The sequence below is a fragment of the Pelophylax lessonae genome (assembly GCF_965119305.1).
Source record: "Pelophylax lessonae genome assembly, chromosome: 3".
Taxonomy (NCBI): Eukaryota; Metazoa; Chordata; class Amphibia; order Anura; family Ranidae; genus Pelophylax; species Pelophylax lessonae.
In genome coordinates, this window is record NC_138770.1 from 561426331 (window position 1) to 561451479 (window position 25149).

At 43.3% G+C, this 25149-nt stretch overlaps 1 protein-coding gene across 3 annotated transcripts in view; it reads left to right on the top strand.

Annotated features, from left to right (window-relative positions):
- The first annotated feature begins 356 nt into the window (after nt 1–356).
- Nucleotides 357–25149, top strand: part of RRBP1 (ribosome binding protein 1) — a 92771-nt gene continuing 67978 nt past the window's right edge. For all 3 annotated transcript variants that reach the window (XM_082249231.1, XM_082249233.1, XM_082249232.1), the window contains exons 1-3: nt 357–1576; nt 21227–21375; nt 24197–24319. In XM_082249231.1, coding sequence (XP_082105357.1) covers nt 376–1576; nt 21227–21375; nt 24197–24319 — 1473 coding nt within the window. In that variant the 5' untranslated portion in view covers nt 357–375. The remainder of the gene's footprint in view (nt 1577–21226; nt 21376–24196; nt 24320–25149) is intronic.

Genomic DNA, 25149 nt, shown 5'->3' on the forward strand with positions numbered 1-25149 from the left:
ACTTTATTTCATCCGTTATTTTATTTTATGACATTTTATTCATGAAAATTTCTGACTTAACATACCTCACTTGTTTTGGCGCAAAAGTAATCAGGTACTTTTTATAGCATGCAAAATATGCAGAGTACTTCCTGAGTACAATAAATAATACAATTCTATTCTGGAAATGACCTTCATTAGAGCACATTCATTTCCTGATATGCATATTCAGATTGCTTGGACTGTTTGGTTTTGTAAATATATGTAAATCCACAAGCTGGCTGTTTTTATAGTTAGAGTTAGAGTGGATGGGGAAATATAGAGCTATATCTTTCATATAAATGTTTCACTAACTTTTACCTACTTTCTTATTTAGACATCTAGAAGAAAATCAAGATGGATATTTACGATCCGCAGACTTTAGGAGCGATGGTGTTTGGAGGTTTCATGGTGATATCGGCTATTGGCATTTTCCTGGTGTCTACCTTTTCTATGAAGGAGACCTCCTATGAGGAAGCGTTGGCTAAACAGCGCAGAGAGCTGGAGAAGGGCCAACAACCGAAAGTTGAGAAGAAGAGGAAGGATAAAATCCCTGAGAAGAAGGGAAAGTCTAAGAAAAAGGATGATAAACCAAATGGGAAAATACCCGAACAGGAACCTTCTTCAGAAAATGAGCCTGACGTTGAAGTAGAGGAGGTGAAGGTTCAGGAAACTCCTATAATACTCGCTGCGGTCCCAGCTCAAGAGAAAATGGCACCGTCTCCTAAGGACAAGAGGAAAAAGCAAGACAAGAAGGCCCAGAAGGTGGAACCAACCCAAAGTCAGGTGGTGGCCGTGACCAAGCCTGTATCAAAGCAGACTCCTGTTTCGGAGGCTTCTTTGAAGGAAGTGCATGTGACATCAGTTGGATCTCAGCCAAGTTCCTCAGCCCATTCACCTAAAACTCACTCCAACCCAGCAGTTACCAACCCTCCAAAATCTCAGTCTAACCCACCAGCAAGTGGCAATCACTCTAGTAAAAATCAGTCAAATGCAGCAGTCACCAGCTCTCACTCTGGTAAAACCCAGTCAAGTCAATCTGCCACCAGCACTCAGTCTGCTAAATCCCAGTCAAATCTGACAGTCACCAGCACTCAGTCTTCTAAATCCCAGTCAAATCTGGCAGTCACCAGCACTCAGTCTTCTAAATCTCAATCAAGTCCATCAGTCAACAATTCTCAGCCTGGAAAAACTCAGTCAAGCCAACCAGTCACCAATGCCCAGTCTGTCAAAGCTCAGGCAAGCCAACCAAACACCAACCTTCAGCCTGCTAAAACTCAGTCAAGCCAAACAAGCACAAACTCTCAGTCTGCTAAAACTAAATCAAGCCCACCAAACTCCAACCCTCAGTCTGCTAAAGGTCAGTCAAGCACCCCGTTGACCAATTCTCAGCCTGATAAAGTGCAGTCAAGCCAACCAATCTCTAACTCCCAATCTGCTAAAACACAGTCAAGTCCACCAGCCACCAAAAAAACAGAAGCTGTTGTTAGCCGTGAAGAGCAAAAATCTGAATCTGCTCCAAAAAAGAAGAATGCGCCAAAGAAGAAAGCTGAGCCAGGTTAGTGACGTATGATATTGTCAATGTCAGTGGTGTGAGACTTTTTGCTATTTCCACATTAAGACCAGGCCTTTTTCTAAAGCTTTTTTTGTTTACATTTAAAAATTTGTATTTATTGCTAGAAAATTAGTTAGAAGCATTAAATATTTTTTTAAAGCTGGGTCTAAAATGGTGGGTTTTGCTGTTTTTTTTTTTTTTTTGTCACACAGTATTTGCACAGCGGTTTTTCAGACAATTATTTGTAAAAAAAAAAAAATACACTTTTTTTTCCATTTTAATGCAAAAAACAGTACATAACCAAATTTTTTTGTAAAATATAAAAGATAACGTTAGGCCGAGTAAGAAGATACCAAATATGTTACGCTTTAAAATTGCGCACGGCCATGCAACGGCAATAAACAATGTAAATTTTACTGTCCATAGGTGACGCTTTAAAAGCCTTTACAGATTACCAGTTTAGATTTACACGGGAGGTCTGGTGCTAGAATTACTGCCCATGATCTGATGTTCATATGTGTGGAACGATAGTGGTTTGTGTGCGTGCGGGACCGACTAGGACCGAACGGAAGAACACAAAAGCTCCGCAGGAGGGATTCTCCCATCAGCACTGACTGTGTATGGCCAGTTTTACATACTCCTGCTACAGGAATTGTAATTTGTATATATTTTTTTGAATGTTTCTGATTGTGTTTTATACATTGTAAGGTGGCACTTTTAGGTTTGCTGCTTTTTCTGTGTGGGACGTACTGGCAATGGAGATACAGGCAATGAACTGGTGATCTCTGTAGTACAGTTGGGACCTTTTGTGCTGTGAGTGCTCAGAGTATCAGATGGGGAGAGATGAATAGCCAGAGGGTTTAATTACTGTACAGAGACATTGTCTGGTACAGATTATTGTTTTTGATATCCAGGAAATTGTATCCTCTGCTTTCTAGGGACAGAACAGTATAGATAGAGAGCAAAGATTGAGACAGTTCCGTTGACTGTGTATCTGTTTTCATTTTAAGATTACCTGGTAAGGTGTATTTGCTTTTTTGTTTTTTTACTTAAAGGATATATATTTTACTTTGATCTTGGTGTTTTAACTGTAGTAAAGTTTTTTTATATAATATCTGTTACCCAAACATTTTTTGGGTTTTGAGTGCAGTATGGTTTAATTTCCAGCTAGGTTTTAATTGCACCCTTGACGGGAAGCTCTCCAAGCCTTCGTGTTACTGAGATTGACAGAGACAGATCTGATGTTAGCTGATCTTCTGGTTCTGGTTCCTCTAGAGCAGGGGTAGGGAACCTATGGCTCGCGAGCCAGACGTGGCTCTTTTGATGGCTGCATCTGGCTCGCAGACAAATCTTTAATAAAGGGGGGCGTGTCCGACTTGAGCCGCGCTGGACGTGTAGTCCCAGAGCTCCACTGCGTCTACCACTCAATCCAGTGCCATCCGCGTAGCTGTGCCTGGTGCCAAGGAGATTTCTGCACCCATTGACGGTACACTTTGTGGGCTACCCACCGCTATTACCCTCAGTTCGTCTATGGGTGCCCGGATTGCCGCTGTACCGCCGCCGACTCGTGTGCTGTGCATCTGAGCGCCTTGGCAATCACCGCTTCCCCTCTGACACCCGGGGACCCGCGGGAGCTGCCTTCAGCAGCAGGCCGCCATTTTCTCAGGGCCTATACTCACCTCCATCACTCGCAGGCCTGCAGGCGCTTCACCACTCTGGCCTCATTGCATACCTGCCTACTCTGCTCTCTTCCCGACCAGACTCCAGGCACTTTCACACGGCTCTATCTACTCACTGTATAGCTGCGGCCTATGAATATGAATTGTTCTGTTCTCACTACACGTATGCCCCAGGCGTGTGCAGCTCAACATACAACTAAACCTTTAATCCTGCAATAACCAGTCCTTTTGTAACTTAAGGCTTTATTCCAGAGATAGAATAGTGGTCACATGAACAGGTTACAAGTCGGATGGATATGCGAATAGGATTGTGAATAGAGAGGTGAAACTGTAAATAAACAGATAAACATACAATCAGTGTACAAACACAAACAATATATGCATTAAGTATATAACTGACAGTTCATAGGCATACCAGCGATGCTTCAAAGGGGGATTCAGGAATCTTCCCACAGGAACCTCAGATGCTGTCTGGCTGTGTCACAAGGTGTTCTAAAATGGAGATTTTCTCAGAGAGGGGTGGAACTAATACCAGCAATAGATAACAGGAAGTACCATAAAGTACTGTACAAAAATCTATGTCACAGTGGCATCTTGTGGACAAGATTGGTATTACAAGTTCCAATAGAATTAATTACTTCCTTATGCTGGAGGCATGACACTCCCCGCCTGGTATCATCAGATACCACTATTTATTCCTCAGATGATAACAGCAAGATCAGTTCAGAAACTGGTCTGAGGAACAACTTGGTCTCCTTGTTTTTCTGGATCTTGACTTCCACTTTACATGGGAGTGATGGTGTGATACAATCAAGTAAGCGATGTGGTGGTGACCAGGAACTATTAGAGGGTTTCTCTTATCTGAATCTAGGTTGGCTTGCCTTAGACGACCACCTACCCTAAGTAGTCCATTTTGATCAAGGAATGGGTCGAGTTTTCTCAGGACACTGTCTCTAGGGATAGGTTTTCCGTTCAAGGTACAGTCAATCTCCTTAGCATATGCTTCATGCTGTACAGTGCGGATGATAAGATCCTGAGACTGCTGTAGCTCTAATACTGAACTGATCTTTTGACAATGGTGCCATCCCTTGCGGTCACAGCTGTTTGAGTCACCTTTTAAAGGAGCGAGCTATATGGATAAGACAAGAAATAGCTCGAACAAGTGTCTTCCATTTTGAGAATCTGGTAAATCTGTCAGATTTAAGCTGACAACCTGAAGTTGCAGTATGAAATGTTGAGATCTCAGGACGGATGTCAGTATCTGAGTCTGCATCTATTAGTTCAATAGTGTCACTTTTAGGAAAAGTCTGTTCTGCATCGTACAAGAATGCAGGTCCTGTAAACCATGTTGTGTCTTTCAGGTTACATGCAGCAACAGCTCTTGTAGCATGGTCTGCAGGGTTATAGTCAGTAGGTACATAGTGCCATTGTGTTGGAATGGTGGATCTCCTAATCCTCAACATAAACATAAACCTGACATAAACATAAAAACGTCTGGTTTCATTATAGACGTAGCCTAGAACTACCTTGCTGTCTGTGTAGAGCTGAACATCTTTAAGGTCAATGTCCATCTCTGAGGTTATTAGCTCTGCTAGTTCAACAGCTAGTACTGCAACACAAAGTTCTAGCCTAGGTATAGTATGCTTGGGGTGTGTAGCAAGCTTTGCTTTGCCCATGATGAATCCTATGTGGCATCGTGCTTTAGTGTCAACAGTCCTTAAGTAGGCCACAGCAGCTATTGCCTTGACAGAAGCATCACAGAATATGCAAAGGTTTTGACTCTGTATCTCTGTAGAAGGTACAGGAGCGTATGGGTGTGAAACATGGAGATCAGATAAGACTGATAGAGAGTCCCTCCACTCTACCCAAGAGTTTCTCTTATCAAGGGGTAGTGGGGCATCCCAGTTTCACGAATCAAGTCTCTAAGTAAGTCTTTGCCTTGAATTGTAACAGGTGCTGCAAATCCTAATGGATCGTACAGGCTATTGATTGTAGACAAGACACCTCTGCGAGTGAAGGGTCTTTCTTCTCCATTTACTTGGAAGGTAAAGGAATCGGATTTCAAGTCCCAAAGTAGACCTAGATTGCGCAGTTCAGGTAAAGAGTCTGTACCCAGATCTAAGTCCTTTAGATCACTGGAATGGTCTTGAGCGGGGAAAGCTTCCATTACCTCTTTGCTGTTGGAAGCAATCTTGTGAAGCCTGAGATTGGAACAAGCGAGCATTTCCTGTGCTCTTTTAAGAAGACAGATTGCAGACTCACTGGAAGGTAAGGATTTTAAACAGTCATCCACATAAAAGTCTTTCTCTACGAATTGTCTTGCATCTGAGCCAAACTCAAGTTCACCTTCTTGGGCGGAATGTCTGAGTCCGTAGATAGCGACTGCAGGTGAAGGGCTATTGCCAAAGATGTGTACCCTCATGCGATACTCTGAGATATCTTTTGAAGGATCATTGTCTTGGAACCAAAGGAACCTTAGGAAGTTCCTGTCTTCCTCTCTGACCAAGAAACAATGGAACATCTGCTGGATGTCAGCTATGAAGGCAATAGAATCTTTGCGGAAGCGTAAGAGCACTCCCAGGAGTTTGTTGTTAAGGTCTGGGCCTGTCAAGAGGACATCGTTTAAGGAGATACCCTTGTATTTGGCACTAGAGTCAAACACTACTCTGATTTGACCTGGCTTTTTGGGATGGTACACTCCGAATATAGGGAGATACCAACACTCTTCAGAGTCTTTAGGGGTGGGAGCCACCTCAGCATGACCGTTCTCAAAGATCTTACCCATGAAAGAAAAGAAATGTTCCTTCATCTCTGGCTTTCTTTGTAAATTAATTTTAAGGGAAGCAAAACGTTGTAACGTTTGTTCTTTGTTATTGGGTAAGCGTTGTCTCTGTGGTCTGAAGGGAAGAGGTGCAACCCAGCTGTTTGTGCTGTCTTTGACTAGTCCTTGCTCCATTACTTCTAAGAAGAGTTTGTCTTCGATAGACATTGCCACACGATTGTCGTCTTCAGTTCTCTGAAAGACTGTGCACCCTAAATGGTCTTGGTCACTGTCACAGGCAAAGTTGTCACTAGTGAGGCTTGTGAAGGGACAAGATGAGTGGGTGGCGTAGGCTGATTCCTAACAAGGAAATAGTTGTGGCATGGCTGGAAAAGAGAGGGACGTCCATTCTCTAGGGTATTTGTCAGCATGCTGCTAACGGAGTTAGGTTTGTGCACGCTTCCTAGACAGACATCTCCTATGTTGACCCATCCGAGGTCTAACTTCTGAGCATAAGGAGCGTTATTGGGACCATTAATCTGAGCTCTTGATTTGTGGGCTTGTAAGATATCTCTCCCAAGGAGTAGGATAATCTGAGCCTGAGGATCAAGTTCTGGTATCAGATGTGCTATGCGTTTCAAGTGTGGGTGATGAGCATCTACATCTGGTGTAGGAATTTCAGATCTATGATCAGGGATCTGATTGCATTCGATAAGAGTTGGCAAAGACAAGCGAGATCGCCTATCGATGGACTAGATTTGGTAGCCGGATGCTCTCCTACCAGGCGTCTCCACTATTCCTGCACAAGTTTTCAAGGAGTAGGGAATGCTGGGGCCTTCAACGCCGAACATGTCAAAGAAAGTTGAGCTGGCTAATGACTTGTTACTTTGGTCATCCAGGATTACGTAAAGCTTAATAGCTTTGTCTTTTTGGCCTGCTGGGTAGACTCTGACTAGGCAGATTTTGGAGCAGGACCTACCACCTATGGCTCCTTTGCATATCTCTGTACATTGTGAATTGACCTCTGGTGTAGTTGTGGTGGTGTGCTCCTCCTCCCCGCCATGCTCACTAGTGCTGAGGGTGTGTTGTAAAGTCCATGGAGCTGGCCCAGGATGCAACCCTGTGTTGTGGTCTGAGCTGTCACATTCTGTGCATTTTAAACTGACCTTACAGTCCTTGGCGAGATGGAATGTTGAAGAGCAGCACCTGTAGCAGATGTGGTTCTCCTTGAGGAAGGCTTTGCGGTCCTGCAGGGTTTTCTCTCTGAAGGCTCTGCATTTTAGGAGAGGATGTGGCTTCTGATGCAAGGGACACTGCTTACCAGGATCGTTGACCTTTGTCTCTGAGTTAGAGAAGTTGGCAGACCTGTGAAAGGAACCTGGAGGAGACACATTAGTTTTGTGTACTGCTACTGGAGGTTTGCGAGGGTTAAGTCCCACAGGAGCAGCACACAACAGCGTAAAATCAAAACTTGGATCATTTCTTGTTTTAGCTTGCTGGCACACAAAGTCCACAAAAACAGAAAAAGGAGGGAATGGAACATCATGCTGTCTTTTATATCGGGATCCATGTGTAATCCACTGCTCTTGCAAGTTATAGGGTAACTTTTGCACAATGGGGGTTGACACCTCTGGCTGTGTCAAGGAATGCAAGTCCTTGTAAGTCTCCCTCGGATTTAGCTACTTGAAGTTCCGTTAACAAGTCACTTAACTCTCTAAGTTTATGGTAGGCTTTGCTAGGTATTCTGGGAAAGTTATCAAGTCTTTTGAATAATGCATTTTCTACTGCTTCTGCTGAACCATAACACTCATCAAGTCTATCCCAGATTGTTCTAAGACCAGTGTCTGGGTGGTTTATATTTATTGTCCTGATTCGCCTGGCGTGCTCGCAGACTCATTTCCAAGCCATTTGATCAGGAGGTCTATCTCTTCGCTGCAAGATAGCCCTAAGTCTCTGATAGTGTTTTGAAAGGATGACCGCCAGGCTCTGTAGTTTTCAGGGCGGTCATTAAACTTTTCAAGTCCTTTGGTGACTAACTCGCGTTGTGCAAAGAACCTTGCAAAGTCTATGGTGGCTTGGTTAGCCTGTTGTGTGTTGTCATGGTAAGATGGCTGTGTGTAATCATACCTTTTGCTGGCACCAAGCTATCCTCTGATGTACCATTCTGGCTTAGACGTTGGTTCTGGAGGGCGATTAGAAGGTGATTCTATTATCTCACTTATGGGGAGTCTGTCGTAGGAGATGTCACTTTGCACGGATTTCTCCCGTTTGCAGGCTTGAGGCTTGTCACTGACTTGCGGCGGTACCGTGGAGTGTCTTTGGCTTGTCTCTTTGACGTCATCTTTGACACTGCTTGTTTTAAAGTGTTGATTGATGTAATCTGAAGTTTGTTGTAGAGAATTTGGAGTTTCAGCTGCTGGATCGAGAACATTACTGCGTCTGCTGCATTCACTTCTTGGGTATACAGCTAATTCTAAGGCCTCTGCTTCAGCTATGGCTGCTGCTACTTCCTTCTCTACAGTGAGTTTATCTAGGGCTACTTCTAGGAGGGCCTCTTCTACCTCTTTCTGTGTTTTTAGGCGGGCTTCCTCTGCCTTTGCTTTTAGGAGGGCTTCCTCTGTCTTTGCTTTTAGAAGAGCTTCCTCTGTCTCTTTCTTTAACCTCACTTCCAGGAGGGCTTCTTCGGCCTCTTCCTTTAGCCTCACCTTCTCCTTTTTAATCTGCATTTCTTGCTCAGCAAAGGCTGCTCGCGCCTTGGAGGCTTCAGCTTTCGCACGTGCTATGGCGAGTGCATTGCTTGCGGAGGAAGATCTAGAGGAGCCGGAAACTTGGGACCTTGTCTTGAGTGAGGATGTCTGTCTATGTGACATGTCGCTTGCAGGAATGCTTGACTGTGTAGAGACTGCTGTATTGCATATGCAGATGACTGCGCTGGCAGGGTAGCAGGCCTCTGTATAGTCGCTGTCCTAAATCCCACTCGCTGGATAGCCGCTGTTTCACTGTTCTGTTCTCACTACACGTATGCCCCAGGCGTGTGCAGCTCAACATACAGCTAAACCTTTAATCCTGCAATAACCAGTCCTTTTGTAACTTAAGGCTTTATTCCAGAGATAGAATAGTGGTCACATGAACAGGTTACAAGTCGGATGGATATGCGAATAGGATTGTGAATAGAGAGGTGAAACTGTAAATAAACAGATAAACATACAATCAGTGTACAAACACAAACAATATATGCATTGAGTATATAACTGACAGTTCATAGGCATACCAGCGATGCTTCAAAGGGGGGTTCAGGAAACTTCCCACAGGAACCTCAGATGCTGTCTGGCTGTGTCACAAGGTGTTCTAAAATGGAGATTTTCTCAGAGAGGGGTGGAACTAATACCAGCAATAGATAACAGGAAATACCATAAAGTACTATACAACAGTCTATGTCACAGTGGCATCTTGTGGACAAGATTGGTATTACAAGTTCCAATAGAATTAATTACTTCCTTATGCTGGAGGCATGACATGAATATTAAATAAAGGTTCCCGACCCTGAAATATAATGTATGGCTCTCACAGAATTACATTTGAAAATATGTGGTGTTCATGGCTCTCTCAGCCAAAAAGGTTCCCGACCCCGTCTCTAGAGTGCATTTTTTATATATTTTAAGGGGAATCCACCTAGGACTGATGATGTTAGCATTATGATGTCGTCAGCTCCCTAGTGGCACAGAACTTTGGATGCAAGGAGAGTAGAGAGTAGAAAAAATTTGTTTTGTTTCCAATTAGTTTGCTAAGTTAATAATTTTGTTATCTTAAAATGATTCATTTTCAGACTTCATTTAGTATATTCAGGTTCGTTTTTGTATGTTCATTATTTTCACATCGATTAGAAAATTCATTTGAGATAGAAACATATTGCAATAAATACATAAGGTATAAAAGTGAAATAAGATGGTGTTTCCTTCTTAGGCAGCTTTGTTAGAATAGGATAAAATAAAACAGAATAGAATAAAACAGAATGGAAAATATAGAATAGATTAGAAAATAACCGCTTGCTAACCGCAATACGTATACTGTAAATATATTTAAAGTGATCTTGCGAGCTACTATGTATATCAAAGGAAGTGTTATTGCTGCTTGCACTAATCACTCTCCTTATGGTAAGTGTAAATACAAAATTATATATACTGTGCTGTGTAGAAAAACCAAATACAGTGTGTATGGATCAGTGCATATTTTAAGACACCACTATTCTAAAAAACATTTATCATTATATTAATATGACTCATAAGAGAAAAAATGTTTTCTTTACAATACAGTGCGGAATTTAATAAATATTGAAGAATGATATATAGAATACAACTGATATAACAAATCATATATCAATATTCCTATATATAGCTCATAAGTGGGAAAAAAAATATATATATATAATATATATATATATATATATATATATATATATATATATATATATATATATATATATATATATAAACATTGAAGTGCTAAAATAATTGAATAAATGTAAATCAATATTGCTGAAAATGTGATATGCTCACTTATGAGTCATATTAATATAATGATAAATGTTTTTTAGAATAGTGGTGTCTTAAAATATTCACGTTAGGACATCACAGATTTTTATACACTGATCCATACACACTGTATTTGTTTTTTTTGCGCAGCACAGTATATATATATATATATATATATGTGTATAAATATATGTTATGGTTTGCAAGTGGTTTACCGGGGTTATGGCTAAAGCTGTTAGCCATAACCCCGGTATTTTTTTTTTTTTTTTACCCAGCGGCTGGCTTACTCATGAAAGTGGTCGAAGCGGCTTGTTAGCCACTGGATCCCTTTCAGAAGCAGCGGAGGGGACGCCTCCCCCGCTGCTCACACGTTTTCTCAGGCTTAAGACTTTCTACCGCTGTGCCAGAGAAACGATCCAACAGTGCGGCCAGCTGGTCACAGATATGAAAACAGACCAGATTGTCTGATCGCCTTTATGGCCTTGAAGGACCGGAGCAATGTCATGACGTCATTTTTAGCCTAGGGCAAAAGTAAACCTATTTTTTTTTTTTTTTAATTTGCTCTTTAATCTTTAATTTGCTCTCTGGGGTGTGAGGAACCATGGCAGTATAGGTAGCCCTGGGTGGGTAGTAACATGGTGATTACAGGTGGACCTGGGTGGGTAGAGGCATGTTGATTACAGGTGGACCTGGGTGGGTAGAGACTTGGTGATTTACAGGTGGCCCTGGGTGGGGAGAGACATAGTGAGTACAAGTGGCCCTGGGTGGGGAGAGACATGGTTATTACAGGTGGACCTGGGTGGGTAGAGGCATGGTAATTACAGGTGGACCTTGGTGGGTAGAGGTACGGTGATTATGGGTGAACCTGGATGGATAGAGACATGGTGATTACAGGTGGTCCTGGGTGGGGAGAGCCATTGTGAGTACAAGTGGCCCTGGGTGGGGAGAGACATAGTGATTACAGATGGAGCTGGGTGGGTAGAGACATGGTGATTACATGTGGACCTGGGTGGGTAGAGACATGGGGATTATAGATGGCCCCGGGTGGGTAGATAAAACTGTGATTGCAGCGCTGCTTAAACTTATAAATAATGATATCAAGAAATTTATAAATGTATGAAAAATCATCAACTTCATAAGAAATGCATGAAGATCATAAAGTGCTGTTAAATCAAAACATCAATTCCTGTTGAATCAGTGCAAGTATAAATAAATGTCCATTAAATCATCGTATTGCTGTGATAAATCTTTCCACTTAAAATCATACAGGTGCTTAAGTGCTCGATCTGTGCTTTAGTCGGGGTTTCCCCCTTTGGTTATCTACTCACCGCCAAATGATTGTTATCAGGCATGTAAGAGCTGTTGTACACTGCTTCTCCACTTAATGTACGGTTATTGCTTTATTGCTGTGGGTAAAGATTCATCCCCGATGTCCTTACTGCTGTAAGGTAACAGTATTGGATGAAACTTTCTTGGCTGCACCTTCTCTCCCCACACATCTAATGTAATAGGACGTGTCCTCTATGCTCCTCGTCCTCTGGTTTTCTATCACTCCGTAATCTTGTCCGGGTGGGTAGAGACATGGTGATTACAGGTGGACCTGGGTGGGGAGAGACATGGTGATTACAGGTGGACCTGGGTGGGGAGAGACATGGTGATTACAGGTGGCCCTGGGTGGGAAGAGACATGGTGATTACAGGTGGACCTGGGTGGGTAGAGACATGGTAATTACAGGTGGACCTAGGAGGGCATATACATGGTGACTACAGATGGACCTGGGTGGGTAGAGACATGGTGATTACAGGTGGACCTGGGTGGGTAGAGACATGGTGATTGCAGGTGGACCTGGGTGGGTAGAGGCATGGTGATTACAGGTGGACCTGGGTGGGTAGAGACATGGTGATTACAGGTGGCCCTGGGTGGGGAGAGACATAGTGAGTACAAGTGGCCCTGGGTGGGTAGAGACATGGTGATTACAGGTGGACCTGGGTGGGTAGAGGCATGGGGATTATAGATGGACCCGGGTGGGTAGAGACATGGTGATTACAGGTGGACCTGGGTGGGTAGAGGTACAGTGATTACAGGTGGACCTGGGTGGGTAGAGACATGGTGATTACAGGTGGACCTGGGTGGGTAGAGACATGGTGATTACAGGTGGACCTGGGTGGGCAGAGACATGGTGATTACAGGTGGACCTGGGTGGGCAGAGACATGGTGATTACAGGTGGACCTGGGTGGGCAGAGACATGGTGATTACAGGTGGCCCTGGGTGGGTAGAGACATGGTGATTACAGGTGGACCTGGGTGGGTAGAGGCATGGTGATTACAGGTGGACCTAGGTGGGTAGAGGTACGGTGATTACAGGTGGACCTGGGTGGGTAGAGACATGGTGATTACAGGTGGCCCTGGGTGGGAAGAGACATGGTGATTACAGGTGGACCTGGGTGGGTAGAGACATGGGGATTATAGATGGCCTGGGTGGGTAGAGACATGGTGATTACAGGTGGACCTGGGTGGGTAGAGACATGGTGATTACAGGTGGACCTGGGTGGGTAGAGGCATGGTGATTACAGGTGGACCTGGGTGGGTAGATGTACGGTGATTACAGGTGGACCTTGGTGGGTAGAGACATGGTGATTACAGGTGGCCCTGGGTGGGGAGAGACATAGTGAGTACAAGTGGCCCTGGGTGGGTAGAGACATGGTGATTACAGGTGGACCTGGGTGGGCAGGGACATGGTGATTACAGGTGGACCTGGGTGGGTAGAGACATGGTGATTACAGGTGGACCTGGGTGGGTAGAGGCATGGTGATTACAGGTGGACCTGGGTGGGTAGAGGCATGGTGATTACAGGTGGACCTGGGTGGGTAGAGACATGGGGATTACAGATGGACCTGGGTGGGTAGAGACATGGTGATTACAGGTGGACCTGGGTGGGGAGAGACATGGTGATTACAGGTGGATCCGGGTGGGTAGAGACATGGTGATTACAGGTGGACCTGGGTGGGTAGAGACATGGTGATTACAGATGGACCTGGGTGGGTGGAGGCATTGTGATTACAGGTGGACCTGGGTGGGTAGAGGTACAGTGATTACAGGTGGACCTGGGTGGGGAGAGACATGGTGATTACAGGTGGTCCTGGGTGGGGAGAGACATTGTGCGACCTAAACTGCAATGACGTCACTCCCGCACATGTGCACAGGAGCCAACATTCACGGCACAGAGCTCTGAAGGAACGGCCTGGGTGGCCGTTCCTTCAGATCGCTTGCGCCAGCGATGTCATTGGCTGCATGCAAAGTAAATTCTCCTAAAAGGTGCACATTTGGGAGATATTTACAGTCCCTTTAGGTAAGCCTTATCATCGGCTTACCTATAGGTACAAGTTACAGAGGAAGCTTTACTTCCTCTTTAAGAACGTTCTACGGCCCTGTCCAGCTCTTCCAGAGTAACTGCATGTCTCCTGGAATCTCCTCCATGCTCTTGAGACTGTGCTGGGAGACACAGCAAACCTTCTGGACTGCCTGTGCAATCTCTATAGGATCCAGGTATTTCCTCATGCTACCAGTGGTGACACTGACCCTAGCCAAATGCAAAACTAGGAAGAAAATGTCAATGACCTCCACCTGTAAAACCATTCCTGTTTTGGAGGCTGTCTCCTTGTTGCCCATCTAGTGTGTCTGTTGTTAATTTCACCAAACACCAAACCCACTGAAACTGATTAACAACCCCCTCTGCTACTTAACTGACCAGCTCAATAACCCAGGAGTTTAACTGAATTGATGCTATACTCCGATTAAAAAAGTGTTCCTTAATTTTTTTTGAGCAGTGTATAATGTTTTGGGGTTCCAAATACTTTTCTAGCAAAAAATACTGATTTTTACTTGTAAACAACAAATGTCAGAAAAAAGGCCTGGTCTGAAAGTGGTTAAGTTGATCTATTTTACATTTATATCTAAAAAGCAAAACAAAAAGAAAAAGATTATACATTCACTTTAAAAAAAAGAATAAAAATTAGATAAACAGAATAGCAGGACCTGTGGGTAAAATTCAGTAAAGGCCAAAAGCCACACCCTGACCTTTATTCTCAAAGTAAAGCTTGCGAGATATGAAGAATACTCAAGCTGGTTCAATTATGATTTGTTTTTTGCCGTACTTCCTAGATTGCTTTGTGTGGACCGGCGGATAACATTTCAAGTGTTAGGTAGACAATAATTTATAGTGTGTGACTGTTTGAAACAACATAGAAGCCTTTCAGTAAAGAAAATGCCATGCGAAATATGCAGTGTAAAATTTCCAAACTAGTAATTGCCTGGCAACTCTTTTCTGTGTATGGCTCCTGTATTTTCCTGCGTCTGAGGTAATTTATGGTTTTTTAACTTACCTCGTCAGCTAAACAAGCAAGGCCCATTCAGTCAAAACACTGCACTGTGCAGCCAGACAGAAAGCTGACTGTGCCTAAAGCTGAACTCCAGGGAACTCTATGGGACCGCAAAAAGCAGCTGCGCTTCCATAGGCGCTAAGTCCTGTCCCTGCAGCCTCTTCTCACCATGCTCCTGTGGTTGCGGGTCCTCTGACAACCTTAACCACTTAACCAATTTACCACTAGAGCATTTTGCTGTCTTACGTCTGGGCCACTTTTTGCGATTCGGCGCTGTGCAACTTTAACGGACAATTGCGCGGTCGTGCGACGCCGTACCCAAACGAAATTTACGTCCTTTTTTTTCCCACAAACAGAGCTTTCTTTTGGTGGTGTTTGATCACCTGTGCAATTTTTACTTTTTGCGCTATAAACAAAAAAAGAGCGTAAATTGTGAAAAAACAACAATATTTTTCACATTTTTTTATATGAAATTCCCCCCAAAAAAATGTAAAAATTAAAATTTTTTTAAATTTTTGGCCAATTTGTTTTCTGCTACATATGTTTGGTAAAAAAATTCACAATAAGCGTATTTTGATTGGTTTGCGCAAAAGTTATTGCGTTTACTAACAAAGGGAAAGATTTTTGTCATTTTTGGTGTTTTTTTTTTAACGCGTAATGGCGGCGATCTGCGATTTTTTTTTTTTTTTTTTTTTTTTTTTTTTTTTTTTTTTTTGTGGGACTGCGACATTGCGGCGGACAGATCGGACCCTTGACTGACATTTTTGACACTTTTGGGGGTACCAGTGACATTACTGCAGTAATCAGTGCTATAAATATGCACTGTTACTGTAAAAATGACACTGGCAGGGAAGGGGTTAATTTTATTGGAGAGGGAGGGGTTAATGTATGCCTGGTGCTTACTGACGTGTGGGGGGAGGTGACTGAGTGACACAAGGACAGATCGCATGTTCAGCTATGCTGAATCCTGCAATCTGACCCTGCCTGTCACTTAGGAGATCCGCCCGCTTGTGTTTACACAAGCAGGCGGATCTCCACACTGGATCCCCGACGATCGGGGAAGAGCGGCTCCTCCCCTGGCCCGACTCCCGCTGTGACTGAATACAAGGGGGAGTGTCTGACGACGTAGTACTACGTCGTCAGACGATAACGAGCCACTTTGCCACAGTAGTACTACGGTACTCAGTGGTAAAGTGGTTAAGCCCCCTTCCTGACCAGGGCCTATTTTGCGATTCGGCACTGCGTGAATTTAACGGACAATTGCGCGTTCGTGCGACGCTGTACCTAAACAAATTTGACGTCCTTTTTTTCCCCACAAACAGAGCTTTCTTTTGGTGGTATTTGATCACCTGTGGGATTTTTTGATCATGCGCTATAAACAAAAAAAGAGCGTCAATTTTGCAAAAATAACAATATTTTTCACATTTTTTTTATATGAAATTCCCCCCCAAAAAAATGTAAAAATCAAAATTTTTTAACATTTTCGGCCAATTTGTTTTATGATACATATGTTTGGTAAAAAAAAAAAACGCAAAAAGCGTATTTTGATTGGTTTGCGCAAAAGTTATCGCGTTTACTAACAAAGGGAAAGATATGCACTGTTACTGTAAAATGACACTGGCAGTGAAGGGGTTAACTTTTTTTTAGAGGGAGGGGTTATGTGTGTCCCTAGGGGCGTGATTCTAACTGTGATTGGCTGTGGCTTGAGGTGTAGGAACAGTGATCAACGGTCCTACATAGTAGAACTGTATGATCACTGTTTCTACACAGGGGAGAATGACAGGCGGCTTGTTTACATTAGCCGCCTGCCTTTCTCCTGCTCTAACAGACGATCGTGAGTGAGCGGCGGACATCGGGTCCGCCTGGCACACGCGCGGGGGGGTCCGTGACGGAGCGGGAGCACGCCTCCAGCAGCGTGCTCTCGCTCCCTAGACCCTCACAGGCTAGCGATGTAGCCCTACGTCGCTTTGCCTGTGAGGGGCTGACCACCGCAGTAAATAGTCGTGTGGCGGTCGGCAAGCAGTTAAGACCAATACAAAAAACCTATGGACATGAGGAGAAGTCCTCTACCGAAAACGCATAGGAGCACGAAAGCAGCAGGGGGATCAGGAGGAGCATTTTATTTATTTCAGGTACTTCTATAGCGCCATCAATTTACGCAGCGCTTTACATATACATTGTATGTTTACATCAGTCCCTACCCTCAAGGAACTTACAATCTAAGGTCCCTAACTGACATTCAAACATACCAGGGCCAATTTAGACAGCAGACAATTAACCTACCAGCATGTCTTTGGAGTTTGGGAGGAAACCGGAGTACCCAAAGGAAACCCACGCAGGTACAGGGAGAACATGCAAACTCCAGGCAGGTAGGGTCGTGGTTGGGATTCGAACCAGTGACCCTTTTGCTGCCAAGCAAAAGTGCTAACCACTACACCACTGTGGCACCCATTTTACCCTTGTAGTGAAGGGGCAGCCCCACTGCAAGGGAGGATTTATGTTCTCCTCTGAGGTGGGCTTTAAGCAGCTTCTCAAACAAATATAGCTAAGTGGTCAGGTCATATTCACTGAGATGTTCGAGATCAGAAATATCCGTTCATGCACACTATCTCCATGTTTTGTTTTTAGTGCCATTTTAAAGCGGAACTACACTGCATCTAAGCGCCACAAAGCAAACAATGCAATTTAAGTAATTTTTAATATTCAAAGCAACCTCCCCCCGTCCATCCATGTCTCCGTGCTGTACTTTTCTGAGAAATCACTTTCTGTGATGTGCATTTCTGGCCCTGGCCATCTTGAGTAAGGGCAAATGAGCCATGTAGTATTTACTTCCTGGGATCCACCTGCCATTAGCACAGGCATACAAGCAGGAGGGTGTGCTTAGCTGAGAAAACCCCTCCTCCCCTCCAGAAAACTCCTGGGATGTATGATATTATTTGCCTAGGCACAAAACCAGGAAGTAACTGAAGAAACGTTAAAAAAAATAGTTCAAAACAAGTTAATATGATATACGTTCCTATCTATTTACTAATGCTAGCAGCATAAGGATTAAAAATAGTCAATGTTGATTGAGGGAGTAAGTTCCACTTTAAATCTGAATGGTGGTATTGGAATAGCACATATAGTATAGGTCCGATTATACTTTGGTTAGTGATGCTTAACTACTTGCCGTCCAGCCATTGCAGATATACGGCGACAGGTTCCCGCGAATCGCCATACCTGTACGGCGCTTCACGGGAGTGATGGTATGGACATGTAAACTCGCCCATTCTCCAGCAGGGAAGCTGATCGACAGGCAGCGGCCGAGATTGCCGACGGGCAACCGCGATCGCTCCCTGTTGAGAGAGAGAACAGCGGTCTTCTGTTGTAAACACAGCAGACTGTTGTTCTCTCAGCAATCATCACAGGAATCATTATTTAGGAACACAGGTCCCTGTGTTGATTCCATAAGCCCATCCCCCCTACAATGATGCAAACGCAGTTTCCAGCAGGGGACGCCACTTCCGTGTTCCACCTGCGTTCCAGGAGAGCGGAAATGGCGTGTTGCGATCCCACGTCATCAACTGATCCCTGATGACGTTGACGAAACGCGTTTACACATAACAGAAAGTGATTTCTGTCTGCAGTGCCAGGACATGGTGTGCCCAGGGTAAAAATGCCAAACTGAGCTTGTCAAAAAAAATCACTTCACAGGTCCAGACCTGTCAAATGCTTTGGCTTTCGGACTTGAAGTGAAGGAAAATCTTCCTAATGTGACACAGATGTTGAAAAAAAACGAAGAGGGGTTAAAACCCTCACAACCTAAAAAAAAACAAAAAAAAACAGTTTTGCCTTCAGCTCTACTCTAAATGCAAACGGTGTAAGTACCTGAATTTGATCTGGTATCAGCCTCTTGTAATCCCTGTAGAGTAGAACTGGAGTTTAACCTCCTTCAGAAATCAGCAAAGCTGCTGCGTCACTTTTTTTTTGCGGTGCGTTTTTGGAGCTCCAAAGAAGCTTATGTACCAAATTTTGGCTCTGAACTTGCCGTGTTTTGCCACGGTGTTTGTGCTTTTTTGTTAAGCATATTGGCACCGCAAGCATGCAGCATTTTACTGCGATTCTGCAAGTGAATCCAATATGCCAAAATGTGAACGGGGCCTAAAAGGGTAAAAAAAAAAAGTAGTAGAAAGAGCATGTCAATAAGAAAGCAAAGTGACAGAGAGCTTTGCACCTCACTTCTCCTTTCACTGTTCAATCACAGATTGGGTCAGGTTTGGGATGACCTGGGCTCAGAGATAGAGGGCTGAACAATGCAGGCCATCAGACTAGGGACATCTTGTGGCAGAAAAAGGTACTGCAGGAGTAAACTCAGGATTAACGGCAAAAGCCAGTTTTTCTTTTTTTCTTTAAATGAGCTATGTATGTTTTTATCCCATTTTTGGCTGGAGTTCTGCAATATTGTCCATAGTGAGAGTGCTTCTGTAGAGGCACCGTTTGCCATAATCTGCATTATGTATGAAAAGTGGCCTTAATGAAATGAAATGTCCCATGTCATGGTGATTTTTTATGGTACCACTGCTCTCTTCTGGGCTGCTGTCATTAAACTGTACTTTCTGCACTTTTCACTTGTGTGCCAGAGTCTCTATGAAGCCTTGCCTCTACCCCTTGCTGCTTCTCCGCTGTGTCATGGCTATTGCAAACAGCTGCACTGCCTATTCACACAGCTGTAGAGGGAGTGTGTCTTTCCAGGTCACAGGAGGGAAGAACAGCTGTGCACGCACCCCAGAATCAATGTACTTCTCTTGTAGAACAGAAATAAGAGGAAAATATACCAAATACCCTTCACCCTAACACTAAGCCGCTGATCCTGCACTTCCGCCAGCAGGGGGGGGGCAGGAGCCACCAGTGGGCCACTGCTTCTGTTATTACAGCAGAAGCCAATCTGTGGGTGCCGGGCACTCGATGTCCGCTGGCACCCGCCAATTGTCAGTAAAACACACAGACAGGGGTCTGCCTATATAAATAAGGCATATCTCTGTTCTGACAGGAGGGGAAGGGATGGATTTTGTGTTCCTGCAAAGCAGGGACTACAATCCATCTCTTCTCCTAGTAAAAGCGGCACATACACTACAGAAAAACACTGGCTAGGCACACAGTTAACCCTTTGATCACCCTAGATGTTTAACCTCTTCCCAGACAGTGTCATTAGTATAGTGACAGTGCATATTTTTAGCACTGGTCACTGTATGAGTGTTACTGGTTTCCGGTGAGGTGTCAGTGAATGTCTGACTCTCTGCCGCAATATTACAATGTCTCTATAAGTCACTGTTCGCAGCCATTACTAGTATAGAAATATATAAATAAAAATTCCACAAATATATACCATAGTTTGTAGACACTAATGTTTCCGTAAACTAATCAATATGTGTTTTTTGGGATTTTCTTCCGAAAAACATGTAAATTTATGAAGAAATTTGATTTTATAAATGTTTTAATGGATATGTTTTATAGCATAAAGTAAAAAAAAAAAAAGAAAATATATATATATATATATATATATATATATATATATATATATATATATATATAATTTTTAGTTTTTTCGTTTAAAGTGCAAATAAATAAAAAAAAAAATGTTTTGGGTATAGTATTGCATGACCGCACAACTGTCAGTTAAAAAACACAGTGCCATGTCGCAAAAAATGGCCTGGTCATGAGGGGGGTAAATCTTCCAAGGTCAAGTGGGTAAATTACAAATTTGTTAACAATGCCTGACACAATACGTACAGCAAGTATTGAATGATCTCACATAACTGTATTATAAAGCATTCAAATTATGTAGCAATTTAAATATGGTCATGGTAGGGACATGGGAGCAGGCAGTGTAATGTTAGAAAAGATGGGGCCAAAACCAGTTCCATTAGACTTTCCCCCTATCTGTTGCCTTAAATAATTTTTGGGTACAGCCCCTATGTTGGTACACTAGTCTCTTCCTCCACGTTAGTGGTTATCTTAGTTCTTTCAGGGAGTACAGGTAGATGGGGATAGCCAATGCTTTTCTTGTATGAAAGAGAGATCTGATGGCTGAAACTAAGACCTCTGGTGGGTAGAGCCTATGTCTAAAATTCCAACCATACAAATGCTGGGTTCAAGGGCAATGAGTGTTTGCAGTATCATGGAAACAGTTTGAGTTGACTCTGTCCAATAACGTACCAGTTTGGGTAGTTGGCTTTTTTAATAAGTGGATGTTTATTTAGATTTTTTACATTTTTTAAAAAAAATAATTTTATTATTATTAATACTTTTTTTTTTTTTTGCAGTTTCCAATGACTTGGATGGTGCTCTGTATCTTCCATACAAGACAATAGTGTCAACCATCAGCAGTATGGACTTCAGTGAGGGAGAAGCACAGAAGCTTATTGAGATCCTGATTGAGAAAAATGGCATCAAGCAGGATACTTGGCACACAGTAAGATAAACCTTTATGTTAAATTGCTTCAGGACCTCCCTTTCTCTAATGTGTTGTACACAGTTGTATGAAAATGCACCCTGTGTATGTGTAACGGAGGATACTAGGGATTGACCCATTATCAGCAAAGCCAATAAATCGAGGGCCGAAATGCACTTTCCCCGATATATATCGGAATTGGCCCTGGAGGTTACCGATTATTGCCGTTATTTTGGAAAGTGCTTGTACCAGAGTGCCTGCAGCTAGAGCCATCACCCCGGTACCGGCGTCCATAGGTCGGCTGTCTTGTAATGACAACCGATGCGGCTGAGAAGCCACTCGGCTGTCATTACAAGGAGCGAGAGGGGACGCCCCCCCTCCCGTTGCCTTCCGCGGCTCGCCCAGGTCTCCCGGAATTGGCCCTGGAGGTTACCGATTATTGCCGTTATTTCGGAAAGTGCTTGTACCAGAGTGCCTGCAGCTAGAGCCATCACCCCGGTACCGGCGTCCATAGGTCGGCTGTCTTGTAATGACAACCGATGCGGCTGAGAAGCCACTCGGCTGTCATTACAAGGAGCGAGAGGGGACGCCCCCCCTCCCGTTGCCTTCCGCGGCTCGCCCAGGTCTCCCGTCCCACCGGGAGACCCGGGCAACCAGCACGGCCACCGAAGACCCGATAAAAGCCGCATTCGGCTCTGATCGGGTCTCCATGCAAAAACCCGGAAGTGATGTCATGACATCACCTCCGGGTACTGGCGCCAGATTCAAAAAAATTACTTGGCGTTTTGAATGCTTTTAAGTGCAGGGGAGGGGTTTGGGGTTTTTTTTAGACCCCCAGATCCCTCCACAAGAGTTCCTGTCAAGTAAAAAAAAAAATGTCTTAAATGTATGAAAATATCGGCCCATATCAGCCGATACCGATACACAATGACCAAAATATCGGTATCGGAAAAAACAATATCGGTCGATCACTAGAGGATACCCAAGCTTAAAATGATACATACTCCACTTGATGGGATGTCTCCATTTTTTTCTTGTAGCAATCTAATTAACAGAAAAAAACAAGGGTCTTGTCTGGTCAAAACTCAGTAACCAGTTGGCTGATGGACTCATCGCTTGGGCAGTTGTGTTCCTGAGATTACCATCTAGTTCTGAGTATGTGTGATGTAGAATCTTGCCAAAACTTCCCCCATCACCTATTGGTCCAGGCATCACACAGTGTTCTATACTCCCTACATGTCCAACTCCATCCAAACTTACCGCATACAGCTGTCCCAATGACCACCACTCCAGCATAGGAAATAAGAGGACATTTGTCCAGCCGGCTTACAGACAGCACACAGAATTTGACAAAATGATTTATTCGTCCCAATCCTGCTAAAAAACTAAAAAAACGGCTTTGGCTGGAGGCTTTAAAAGACAGAAATTCGGCAGCTACCTTGAAGCTGTAGGCTCTGGGTATATGATTAAAGTGATTTCTCAAAGACGTTGTACTGGGAAGAAGTTTATTTCCGTTTTTTGGGAAAGGATTGATCATCTCTCAGTCTTTTAATGCTGTCTTTTTTTTTCCTGTTGGGGAGACTTCCCCAATTTCTGTCAGGACAGGAAGTGATCGGAAATATTTCCCAATGGAGACGCAGAGTATAACATATTTTTAGAAGCGTAGGGAATGGTTAGAAATATATTCCTGAGTGCTGGTGACCGCTGCTTCTCTCATTTCTTTACAGGTGTCACAGGGAATAGAAGTGAGGAAAAATCTCCCCAGTGGGGTCACAGAGAGAAATAAGAACAGGGAATAATTTTAAAGCCTCATCTGTAAAAAAAAAAAAAAAATATATATATTATGTAATGATGGGTCTAAATTAAAATGATGCCACATCCTTTATTAATAAAAGCTAAAGAAACAACCAGATTTTTTTTTTTTTTGAACCATGCAGATGTCTAAGGCACCCACACACTAATATATAAAACAACTACTGTATTTTGTATTAGTATATATATTGAAATCAGGGTGGTGCCATAAAATAAATTCCATTCCAACTAGAAAGACCCCTAGGTTAGCCTCATCCAGAGGGGTAATGTCGCAGTCCCAGTCAGTAGAATGATACAAATATAACAATGTGATAAATCGCAATATGCAATCATAACTGCACAGATATGTTCAAAGTGTTTTAAGCTGGGGGTGAGACAAGCCCAAAATCTCAACACATTTCCCGGAAACAAGCTTCTTCAGGAGGCCGGATGGGGTGTACAAAATCTAAATTAAAACAGGAAGAACATTATAATATATAGAAATAATAGTACATAGCAGAATGGCACACATATGATATTGACCAAATATATTTATCCCCGTATTAGAGCACATACAGGTTATGTAATAGGGTTGCTGGGAAATTTAAGCTTGGCACTTTTAATAATGGTTGATTTTTTTTTTCCCTTATTCACCTGATCCATATGTGTGACCAGCTTTACTTTCATGGATTCCCCAGTTTGACATGACATATTAGGGTAGATTTACTCAAGACAAATAGACTGCGCACTTTGCAAGTGCAGTTGCACTCATTTTCCCCAGGGCTTAGTAAATATTGTTAAGCTTCAGTATGTAAAGAATACCCAATCAGATACAAGCAAAATAAAATAACAGCATTTTTGCTTGCACATGATTGGATGATGGAAATCAGCAGAGCTTTCTCATATTTACTAAGCTCTGGGGAATACAAGTGCTACTTCACTTGCAAAGTGCACTGTCTATTCGGTCTTTAGTAAATCCATGGCAGTGTGTAAATAAAATGATAGCCAAGAACAGATGAACAGTAAAAAACTTTTATAATCACTTTTTCAGGCCACTCAGAAAGGAGATCCAGTTACAGCTCTGAAAAAGCAGTTGGAAGAGAAGGAAAAATTACTGTCAGCGGAACAAGAAGATGCAGCGGCTGCTAAAAATAGACTGCGGGAGATGAATAAGGTGGGTTCAGCTGGTGGCCTGGAAACACCTCCTGTCCTGTACAGTCACAAAGATCACCTAAACCTTGTGATTTTCTGCTGCATTAAACCCGAGATACACTCACAGATCCACACAGAAAAGTATCAGCAGTTCATCAAAAGAAAGCAATAAAAAAGTTAAAATGTGGGGCAATCTTTTGTTTAAAATTGTTTGTGTACAAGGCAATCATTGCCATGGTGGAAAACACAAAAATAATATTTTAAAAATATACCATACTTTTGTATTTTTTTTTATTTTTAGAATTAACATCTTAAAATGACCATATGGGAATCTTCTGGATGCCAGAATGTAGTCTGTCAGTCTAGGTTCACACTGGTGCATGCAAAACGCGCATGTGATTCGCACAGGTATTGCACCGCATTTCTGTTCACATCACATGCAATGTCAATGTGGTGCGATTTGATCCATACATTTAACTGCTCAGTTCAGCTGCTGGGTGCATTGAAACTAGCTTATAAACCCAGGCAGTGGCGGCTGGTGCATTGGGGGCGCAGGGGCACCGCCCCCCCCATCCATGCGTCCGGCCCCCTAATCTACATGCGGGGAGTCGGAGGCATGGACTTTTTTTTTTTTTTAGCCATGTGATTAGAGCCAGAGGCTCTAATGGGCAAAAAAAGGGTGGGCTTGGGGCGCAGAGCACTGTGCCCCAAGCCCACCCAGTTGTGTGACAATAGCGAATGAAAATTTGCTATTGTCACACGGATCCTCCTCCTGGGCAATCATGAGACCCGTTTCCCGTTTGGCCGAAAGGAGAAGCTATGCCATAAGGCATGGAGGAGGAGGGAGGAGAT